At 34.0% G+C, this 11732-nt stretch overlaps 1 protein-coding gene and 1 long non-coding RNA gene across 2 annotated transcripts in view; both read left to right on the top strand.

The window, feature by feature from the left end:
• The first annotated feature begins 334 nt into the window (after window positions 1–334).
• On the top strand, window positions 335–1468 carry LOC140012785 (secreted RxLR effector protein 161-like). Its single transcript, XM_072061091.1, has 2 exons — window positions 335–398; window positions 981–1468. The coding sequence occupies exons 1-2, from the start codon at window positions 335–337 to the stop codon at window positions 1466–1468; spliced, it is 552 nt and encodes a 183-aa protein (XP_071917192.1).
• Window positions 1469–7336: 5868 nt separating this feature from the next.
• LOC140012529 (uncharacterized) overlaps window positions 7337–11732 on the top strand; it is a 30594-nt gene continuing 26198 nt past the window's right edge. Inside the window, exon 1 of the long non-coding RNA XR_011819701.1 lies at window positions 7337–7557. This is a non-coding gene — a long non-coding RNA (uncharacterized lncRNA). The remainder of the gene's footprint in view (window positions 7558–11732) is intronic.

Raw genomic sequence — 11732 nt, 5'->3', positions numbered from 1 at the left:
GAGAAAATACAGTAAGGGACATTGTCTTTAAAGAGAAATATATTAATATTCCCACAGGTGTCATTGATCTTGTTTTGGATCCTATTCCTGAATAAGATCATGACATAACAAATCAAGACAATGTCGAAGAACAAATTGTTATAGAAGAACAAACTCTTTCTCTCCAAGAACCAGTGCCATTAAGACGATCCACTAGAGAAAGGAGAAGTGCAGTGCCAGATGATTATATTGTTTTTCTCCAAGAACATGAGGATGACTTGGATTGATGGAAGATGATCCAATCAACTTCCGTCAAGCCATGAAAAGTTCAAATTCTCAAAAGTGAATCGATGCCATGAATAAGGAGATTAAATCCATGAAGGACAATGATGTTTGGGATTTTGTCCCATTGCCAGAAGGTGCGAAACCCATTGGTTGTAAATGGATATTTAAAATCAAAAGGGATTCGAAAGACAATGTGGAAAGATACAAAACTCGTCTTGTCGCTAAGAGATTTACACAAAAAGAAGGTATCGACTATAAAGAAACTTTCTCTCCGGTCTCTTCAAAGGACTCTTTTAGAATTATCATGGCACTAGTGGCGCATTTCGACCTTGAGTTACATTAGATGGATGTAAAGACAGCGTTTCTCAATGGTAACATTGATGAGACGATTTATATGGTGCAACCAGAAAACTTTGTGTCAGGAGATCCAAAGAATATGGTTTGCAAACTTAAAAAATTCATCTATGGGCTCAAACAAGCGTCTCGACAATGATATTTCAAATTTCATCAAGTGATCATCTCATTTGATTTTGAGATGAATTTAGTAGATGATTGCATATACCATAAGTTCTGTGGGAGCAAGTATATTTTTCTGGTATTGTATGTTGATGACATTTTGCTTGCCAGCAACGATATTGGTCTATTGTATGAAACCAAGAAATTTCTAACTAAAAATTTTGAGATGAAAGATCTTGGTGCTGCATCTTTTGTGTTAGGCATACAGATACACCGTGATCACTCTCGGGGTATTTTAGGACTATCACAAAAGAGCTATATCGAAAAGGTTCTCAAAAGATATGCCATGCAAAATTGTAAATCAGGTGACACTCCCGTGGCTAAAGGAGACAAATTTAATCTTGAACAGTGTCCCAAGAATGCTTTTGAGAAAAAAGAGATGCAAAAGATTCCTTATGCATCAGCAGTAGGGAGTCTAATGTATGCTCAAGTATCTACGCGTCCGGATATTGCGTACCTTATTGGAATGTTGGGTAGATATTTGAGTAATTCTGGATTAGATCATTGGAAAGCAACCAAACGGGTCTTACGATATCCACAGAAAACAAAGGACTACATGCTCACGTATCGGAAGTCAGATGAGTTAGAGATCATTGGGTATACTGATTCCGATTATGCTGGATGCAAAGATACTATGAAGTCAGTGTCAGGCTATGTCTACTTGTTGGCTGGAGGTGTCATATCCTAAAAGAGTGCTAAACAGTCCCTCATAGCATCTTCCACTATGGCTGCAGAATTTATAGCTTGTTATGAGGCATCCAACCAAGAAATTTGGCTGCGAAATTTCGTCACAGAATTACGTGTAGTGGATGGTATTGAAAAATCACTCAAATTATTCTGTGACAATAAGTCAGCAGTCTTATATTCCAATAACAACAGGAGCTCGACCAAATCTTGACATATAGATATCAAGTTCCTGACTGTTAAAGAAAGAGTGCAGAATGGACAGTTATCGATAGAGCATATCGGGACAAATTCCATGGTTGCGGATCCGCTTACTAAGGGATTGCCACCCAAAATGTTTCATGAGCATACTGCTCGTATAGGTGTCGTGTTATCAAATGATGTACAGTTTTAATGGGAGTTTGTTATTTTAAATGCTCTTATGATTTTTCTCAGTTATTAAGGATTTAAAGATATTTTATGCATAAATAAAGTTTGGATTTATTTACACTCTGATTTTGGTATGGTTTGATCTCATGAAAATTTAAGGTGGACCAGTTGGAAATAGGCATGTTTTGATCACATTACATGAAATTTTCATGCTACACATCCACATCATGATTCATGTCATTCAATTGCATTGATATACGTGACCATTGATGGGTGTAACAAAGGCCGCTTTGATCCTATATTTGTGTAATTGATGGACCGAATTTGTTACAGATACATTGTGATAATGACAGTAAAGTTGAGCTCATACTGTTAATTGCAAAACATAATTATAAGGTTACACATATAGTCCAAATGGGAGATTGTTGGATCCTTAATCCAACATTGGTATCAGTTCATCAAAAGTTACACATCAGTTCCACCAGTGGTTAGATTTAGATAACCGCCCTAACACCATGTTCATCAAAAGTTTCAAGAACTTGATGATTCTTTCATTTTACTTGATCCACCAACTTCTTGTGCATCATTTGTTCAGTATTATCCAGAAAAACATTATGGAGACGTTAGAGTATAACTGTCATGGATAATGTTCATATATATCTCCATGAGATCAGCATTCTAATCTCTTGACCTGGGCACTAATTACTCAAAATCAACCCCAACCAGCATTAGTCACATTTTCTCACTTCCACCTTACCAATTTGACCAATTCTCCAAGACAAAAAGAAGTATCCTTTCGTACTGGATATGTTTTTTTTTTAAATCAAAATAACAATACATTTTTGGCTCTGCGGAGATTTACTTGATTTTACTCTAAATTAACATTACAAGAATATGAGGAAGAAAATTAGCGTTATTCAATATGACAAATTCATGCATAAGTTCTTACTAAATTAATTCCGGGCAAATTACATAACACAGGCTTATTAAACTTTTTATTTTCCTTTTTCTCTATAAGATTTAGAGTTTTCCTTAAAAATAAGATTAAAAAAATTACGAACTTGTGGTAAAAAAAGGATAAACTGCTTTCTCGGTGACATAAGGGAAAATTATTTTAATTCCTGGCAGTCTATGCATGACGAGATTGGCGCCGCCAAAAACACATGCATTCACTAGGTTTATGAAAAATTTTTTATTCTAGAACTGTAAATTCTTCTTACATTCATGGGCAAATTACATTTTATTCCCCTGTGGTTAATTTTTTTTTTTATACATAACCCCCTTATGATTTGGATTAAAGTGTCAAAGTGACGGAAATAGGCATTCGTAGCAGAACTTCTAAAAATATCAAAATTACCCTTATAAATATATGATACACTAATCTCGTATGATTTTTATGTTTTATCATATAACTCCTTTATGGTTTAATACTTTACTATATAACTCCCTTAAGGTTTTCAAAATATACACATAAACCTCCTTGTTTAATAAATAATTTTTAACTTTATATAAGGATATTTTTAATATTTTAGGCGATTCCATTATAAATGATCATTTCCATCATTTTAACACTTTAAATCAAACCATGAAAGAGTTATATATAACTTTTAAAACTATAAAGGGATTTTGTACAAAAATACTAAATCACATAGGATAAAGTGGAATTTTCCCTACATTTATCGATGACCAAGCCTAAACTTTAACGGAGCATTGAGAAAATCTGGGCACTGCGGTTTGGTTTCTAAAGCATCAATGAATTTCATTTTTGCTTTCCTTGATAGGGTGGGATCCCCAAATAATGATGTGACGTGGTGGTGAACCAGCAATAATAATTTCATTTTTTTTTTGGCTTCCATGCTAAGAGTGGGGACACAAATGATAATGTGCCTGGACTCGTACAAAACCATTGTTTTGAAACTCAGACCAGTGATTAAACTAGTAAAGTAGTTGGATCAGGTTCAATCGGTTCAATCCCAAGTCATTGTTTTATTTATTTATTTTTTATTTTTGAAATAAAAAATACCAAATAAGAAAAAATGTGTAAAATCAACACAAAAATCCAAATTTTGTAATGTCATCTAGGGAAGATTTACTGGGCTAGTACCCTCCAATTCATCTACCAAATAAAAGAAAAAGTATTTCATAAAAAAATAAAGAATCAACAAAATTATGAACAAATCTATCCAATATCTAAAATTGAACAAAGAAGAGTTTAACTTTCCCAACTCAAAAAGAAATCTGATAGGATTTGTAAAATTAACTCCAAGGAAATGGTAGAAAAAATCATGGATATGAAAACCAAAGGTAGAAGTGGAAGGGAAAAACAAGTGTGTTTCTTTATCTACTGAGCTTAACTTCATTATTGTTTTCACCACCAATAGTGTAAAAAAAGGGGATAGAAGAGAAGAGGAGAAAAAAAGAGGAAATGACTAGAACTTGTAGAGCGACTGCTGGAGGTGACGATTCTTAGAAGAGGAAGAGTGTTACTTTAGTTTCTAGTTGGATTAGTCATTTTGTTTTTAAGTTGAACCAACTAAGGTTCCTTTTAATTTGACAAAAAAAAAGCCCATCAACCAACTTAATTATAGTAGCAAAGAATTAGTTGTAGTTGTTGGACTTTGATAGAACACAAAAGTTCAAAAAAACGAGCACCCCATAAATAAAAGTCCAAGTCCCAAGTCAAAATAAGAAAGAGACTTTAAAAAATTTTAGAGGGGACAATATAGACAAGAAAGAGAATTTCAAAAATATTAGGGGCAACTTTGATAAGAATGAGAATTTTAAATATTTCAAGGGTGCAAAAAAGGACAACTTAAAAATTTTCAAAAGTTCCATGCCTAAAATAAAAATTTCTCAAAGTCGGGAGGGCAATTGGTCATCCTCAGCTCCATTTGGCTCTGCCTCTATTATTAATGCATCAGCTTCTGCTGGTAGGTTTTCTTGAGGCTTGCACCTTTGCTATTCCTCCTCTTTCTATGACCACTGCAAATCATTGAGCCAGTTCAGCTTAATAGTACAAGAAAATAATACCAATTATAAGAAAAAAATATATAAATTTTATATATATTAACAGTATACATACAAGTGGGGTTAGATATATATATCATATATGTAAAATATAATATTTAAATTTAAATTGTGATCAGCTATCATGCATCCTGCTCCACTTGTGTATACATTGTCAGTATGCACAAACTTTATCCAAGAATAAATTGGCAATCTAATATTAAATAAGATTAAACTTAATAATGGTTATAGGGTCTCAAGAGTTATTGTTTGATCATATCTTAGTGTATTTGTGTGGGCTTGCTTGGGAGAGAGATGCAGAGGCACCAACAAGAAGCAATCACAAGAAAAGTAAAAGCTATCAGCTCCTTTGATTCTTAATGACCGTCTAGAGATCTTGTGAATGAGTATGATTGGTTCCGTCCTCATTTCACATCCGAACAAGAATTTTCAAATTTGCAGGCACTACTGGGGATGCTTCTTTTGTCCGTCCACAAGACCCATTATATAATCTTCTGAAAATCGATCTCCTGTGCATGTAAAACTTCACATTCATTGTTACCAAAAGAGAGGGAGTAAAAAAAAAAAAAAAGCAATTTTGAATACTAGATACAAGTTTTCATTGTATCAAATGTCTGAATACAAGAGGGACGAGTAACATGAATTTTTGTTTTCAGTACTGAGAATTTAGCTCCTCGTATAGATATATCTTGATTGTTTCCATCCTAAAGAAGACAAACGTACAAGTGTATTACTTTAGCGTCCATCACTACAAAAATGGAAGAGGAATCAACAAAAGATTTTGAATGCTAGTGCCTCAAGCTTTATTCGTTTCCACCAACAAGCCAATGCGTTAATGGCTAACCTCCTGAAATTTATTGAATGAAAAAAATATATTTATTGAAATTCACCTCCTGACTTTAGACATTATATTAAAATCAGCAAAACCAAATCATGCACCTAAATAGCTTAAGTTGTGCCTCCGCCAAGCTTTCTTTACAATTTTGTTCATGGCTAAAAAAATATTGTTGCACGAAAAAGGTTGAAAACAAAGCAATTGGTGACATAAAAACAACAATAATAGGGTAAAAAAAACCGGAATTATTTTAGAATATTCGTCCTTAATGATGTTGTATTTCGAACAAATTAACTCAACAACCGTAGACAAGGAATAAAGAATCGGTATAAACATACATCCAAGAGCACTGACCATACAAGGAAACAATGCAAATATTTCTTATTACTAAAGAGACTAAATAATGACCATTATGAGATGTTTGTATCATATTCTAGCAGATGGCTGCAAGGATTCCTTCTCAAGTGGCTACAAAATTTAGTGGGCAAAATCCTATTTTAGATAGCAGATTCTACAATCCACCAAACTGTAAAGGCAGATTTTAAGAACAAAAATTATTTTGCTATGTGGGCACCCTTAAATTGAACGAGAGACAACGATTTTTTAAAATTTTGACATGACGGTTCAGTTTTTATGTATTGATTGCTTGATTAATGTTGATATGGATACATATCTAACTTGGGCCCTCACAACGAATTAGTGTGGATAGTAAATTATTTACACAAATTTATCTGCTTGTATCATAAATATATTTTTAATCACTTTTTGTCACACAGATATCACATTAGAAAAGTGCTGCACTATTTTTTAAAAAATTTATCCCAAATAATCTCCTATCCAAACAGAGCCACATCGGCCAAAATGGAATATATTTTCATTGAAAAGTGCTACACTATTTTTTTTTTTAAAATTATTTCAAATAATCTCCTATCCCGACGCAGTTGCATTGGTCAAAACTTTACAAAACTGTCGACAGACATAACGTGGCCAATTGAGGTCCTAAATTCATGCAAAACTATCTATGGGCAAATCTATCATTTTAGCTTAATTCCCATTAAAAGAATCCAAACTCCCTACTTATGACTTTGGACAAAATTTTACTCCATCCTTGAATATCAAATCTTTCGCCAATTATATAGCAAATTTTCCCTTATAAATATCTGAACTATAAAAAAAGATTTCCCTTGAAAAAAAATGTTTGTAGACCGCTGTAGACATCAAATTTTTGTCAATTTTTAATATTTTCTTGAATTTTTTCTGTTTAATAAGTTATTTATTTTCTTACATTTTTATGTGTATTTTTCTCATTTTTTGCAGGTTTTTTTAGGAAAAAGAAAAACAAAAGAAAAACAAAAAAACAAAAAGAAAAAAAAAAGAAGATAAAAAAAAGAAAATCAAGAAATCCAAATCATCCTAATTATTTTTGTTTTACCAAAACCACTATTTACTCATTTTTACACTCCATTCTCATTAACATTTCTTCTCATTTTGGTTAAAAAAAAGTTCATCATATTTTTCCCATGCACCTTTCTTGTTATTAGGTAAAAGACGATCATTTTGACCAAACACACACACACAAACTCCAACTCACAAGTCTCTCTTGGCTCTCTCTTTTTCTCTCCAGACAAGCCAAAAAAAAGACTCCACTCACGCTCCAAATAGACAAGCTCTCTGGCTCTCTCTCAAAGGACAAGAGACAAAACCAAAGAAAAACTACCACTACTCCCTCTCGGCTCTCCTCTCTCCCAATACTTTCCCAACACACTTGCACACAACAAAAAGGAGGCAGCGATCGGTTAGGCTATTGGACCTTGGCAAATTTCATCAAAAACTTTGGCCAAGGGACCAAACTCTTCATTGAGGTATTTCTTTTCCTTTTTCCAGTTTTTCTTTTTCTTTAGTTAACTAGATTGAATGTATGTGTGGTTTTTTTTTTGGTTGCTTCATATTGCTGGTTTTGTTGGTACTGTATTGATAAAAAATTTGGGAAATGGCAGGAACCAAAATTAGGAAAAGAAGAATGGTTTTTGGACTTAAATATCAGAACCATTTGAACTGTGCAAACCGAATTGAACTATTGAACCAGCGATTTTTTGGTTTTCAGGTATTAAATTGAAAGAAAATTTAAAAAACAAAGAGCAGGTTTTCTTTAACCTTACAGACTAATTATTAAATGCCATATCCACTCACTTTCTTCTCATTTTTTGCCTTGTATCAAGTTTGCATCTCTATTTTCTATTTTCTTAACGTCCAATTTTTTTTTAAAAGTTGTAATCTCTAAATTCCAAAAAACATGAATTAAAATTTAAACTCACAATATCTAATCTCATATATGCGAATTTGTATAATTACAAAATATTGTGATATTTTTGGATTCGATATAAGATTTTTTTGATAGATATAATTGAAATTGAGATAAAATTTATTTGTTTCAACTTATAATTTAAAAAATTTATTTGTGAAAATCCAAATTCTTTGATCATATAAAGCCCATTGCATGTCTTATTTTATGCACATATTTATACAAACCATTTTTTAAAAAATTCATTGAATCAGGGTTGAACAGGTTTGATAGGTTGAATCTCAACCCGAACACCTTACTGGTTCAATTAATGGTTTGAGTTTCAAAATATTGATATAAATATAAGCAATTAATATGATAAAGATGCCATTTATTATAATATAAATAGTTCAAGTGCATATTAAATCCTAAAAGTTGATTGGCTTTAGGGTATATATACTTTCAATCTCCCACTTGCACTAAAACCAATAACTCATAAATCAAATACCAAATGAGCGTATATGACCATCATGTTTCCTTTAAGATAAAATTTAGTAAACGGATCAACCATGGTGTTATCCACAGGTACTCCTTCTATCTTCAATTTTATTCTTACCAATGATTTCATCAAATCATATGGCAGCACTTTAACAAGCCTATGGATCCGCGATGAGACCTTGATTCTTTTGGCAGGGCAAATTTTCATTATAGTCATAATACAGGATAAAGAATTTAAAATAGAGAGAACCAACCCAAGTTCCTAATTGAACTTACAGATCCAAATGCTTTGTTTTGCCACTTCTCAAATAGCAACTTGTTAAGATTTAATTGTAAAAACTTCAGTTGTGTTTTGTTTGAAACCCTTTCAACACATAATACCAATATTATAAGTGACTGCATAACTTGCAAATCTGCCGTTGTTGAGGATCAGAGGAGCTATAATAACTGCCGCTAACGTTCACTGACAAAGGAGCTCCTGCTAAAGTGTGCACCTCACAAATCTGCCATTGTTGAGGTCTTCAAGCTTCAATGGGATAGATTCTTGGGATATTGTGTTCGTCCTTAGGTCCATTTTCATCTCACCGATCGAAATTTGTTCATTGAGGGGTCTTTGGCACGTTTTGAAGCTTCTCCTAGCTCGAGATCCAATGACGACTAGCTCAACTAAAACACGAGTTCTCTGGTTGGATGATTCTGGAAATATGAATGGAAAAGAATAGGAAATGGAAAATTTTCCACCCTTACCTAGGACTGGCTTAGTAGGACTAAAGATATTAAAGGAGGGGTATAGCAATGGAACACGGAAGTTGGTGAAGGAAGATAAGCTGACTTGGGCTCAAGTAATTGGCAAATCGAAAAATGTCCATGGAGGTATGCATTTATCCTTTATTCCTCCTAAGGCGTCTCTAAATTCTAATGCATTGGTTGGGAAATTGAATACCGAAGATACTGTATCTGGTATTTGCAAATGGAAAAATGCTATTGTTGGATATATGCTAGGTTCCCCTACCCCCTTTTATAATGTTCAACAGCTGGTAAACTCACGATGGAGAGATATGGGTAAAATTGATGTTGTAACGATGAAGAAGTGAATCTATGTATTTAGTTTTGAAGATGCTGATACTAGAGACTTGTAAGTTGATCAGTCCCTTTGACCTTGGGGTAATAAGATGCTATTTCTGAGGCTTTGGAGTCCAGATCTAGAGATGCAAAATATTGAGTTTAAGAGTGTTTCGGTGTGGATTCGTCTTCCAGGATTAAAGCTGCATTACTATACTATGGAGGCTCTAAGTAAACTTGTGAGTTATGTTGGGAAACCCTTGTATACAGATCAACATACTGCACTGTAGACCCAAGTTGCATTTGCAAGGAAATGTGTGGAGTTGGAGGTGGAGTCGTTGAGACCAGAGACCATACCTTTTTTGAATGAGCATGGTCATCTTATGAATCAAGTTGTTGAATATGAATGGATCCCTTCATGTTGTGGTAAATATAAAAGGTTTGGGCATGTTTCAATAAATTAGGTCATAGAAGTACTTAGAAATGGATCCCTAAGGAAGTGCCTGGTGAAATGGGTACTGAGTTACAGCACGATTCCATAGTTAGCATAGCTAAAGAAGGATGTCAGTGTATCATGGGGAGTAGTGATGTCCACTACCATATACAGAAGGATGCTGGTCTTAGTAATGGTCTATTAAATCGCAATGGGGAAGAAATTATTGTTGATGCTAGCGCTAACAGTATCCATAGCAGTGTTAGGGAGAAGGACAGTATGGATAATGATCAAGTAGCATTGACTATGCACGAGCAAGTGGCTACTTGCAATCCTAAAGAAGATACACATATTCCTATTCAAAAAATTGAAATAGTACTTCCAATGGATAAGACCTTTTCTTCTCTATTATCTGTGGTTCTAATGATGAAATGAATGGTAGTAGCTCTGAAGGTGGAAGTCGTGCTAACCCCAAAGTAAGCGAAGAATTAAGAAAAATTCCTTGAGCAATGAAGGTCCTGTGTTGGAATATACGAGGTCTGAATAGACCTATTAAACGAATAGCTATACAAAAACTATTAACCTCTACTAATGCCGATATCATTGGGGTGGTTGAGAATAAAGTCCAGTTATGTAATATAACCAGTATAGTGAATAAGTGTGCACCTGGGTGGGCTTTTTTACATGATTCTACTAATGTTGCAGCTAGTAGAATATTGGTATGTTGGGATAATGATAAAGTTCAATGCCAGCATGTTGTGTCTCATAGACAAACAATATCTTGTAGAGTTCAATCTGGCCTCTTGAGATCCTCTTTTTTTCTTACTGTGGTCTATGGTAAGAATAAATCTGAGGAAATGAGGGAATTATGGGAACAACTGAAGGAATTGAGAGGTTATGCTGGCTCATCACCATGGCTTATTTTGGGAGATTTTAATGCCATAAGGAAAAATGATGAAAGATTGGGCAGTAATGAGTTTGATTATCCAGCTATGGAGGAATTCAATCAATGTATTGAGGATATTGATGTGGTTGAACATCCCAGTAAAGGGTGTTTTATATTTGGAGTAATCATAGGGAAGAAGGGACTGTGTACAGCAAGATTGATAGAGCCCTTGTTAATCATGGTTGGCTTGAGGACTTCACTGCAGTAGAAATTGATTTGCTATCACCTAATGTGTCATATCACTCTCCTACCAATGTCAATATTGCTGATAGTATCAATTTTGGACCTAAGCCCTTTAAGTTTCATAGTTTCTAGATGGAACATAATAAGTATCCAGAAATTGTTGAGCAGGGGTGCAATGAAACTGTGAAAGGGAATCCTGTAAGGGTTGTGTGTGAAAAGTTGAAGTAAAAGCTAGCTTGAAGCTGTTGAATAAAGAATATTATGGCGATATTAGTAGCAAGGTGAAAGCAAAACAAGAGCAGCTGTATAATATCCAGTCCACCTTACAGCACAGCCCATGTGACCTGGAGCTTATTCAACTTTGCAAGGAAGTTACAAAAGAATATACAGAGTTGTTACTTGTAGAAGAAAGGTTCTATAAAGATAAGTCCAGAATTCAATGGCTGAAGATAGGAGACTACAATACTTCCTTTTTTCATAGAGAAATGAAGGGGCACATAGCTTGTAATAGGATCCTTCCTTGATGAATGACCAGGGTGAGCAGGTATATGAATATGAGGAGGTGAAGAAGATGGTAGTTGAATTCTACCAGAATCCCTTTAAGAGGAATGATACTAGTTGGTATGAATCTAGA

The sequence above is a fragment of the Coffea arabica genome, chromosome 8e (genome assembly GCF_036785885.1).
Source record: "Coffea arabica cultivar ET-39 chromosome 8e, Coffea Arabica ET-39 HiFi, whole genome shotgun sequence".
NCBI classification, from domain to species: domain Eukaryota; kingdom Viridiplantae; phylum Streptophyta; class Magnoliopsida; order Gentianales; family Rubiaceae; genus Coffea; species Coffea arabica.
This window is presented reverse-complemented; position numbering and strand designations above follow the sequence as displayed.

Excerpts from the sequence above, each read along its gene's own strand:
- LOC140012785 (XM_072061091.1), top strand. The coding sequence starts at position 335 with ATGAATAAGGAGATTAAATCCATGAAGGACAATGATGTTTGGGATTTT. Across the intron at positions 399-980 it reads TTTTGTCCCATTGCCAGAAG|GCATACAGATACACCGTGAT; the intron begins GTGCGAAACCCA and ends CTTTTGTGTTAG.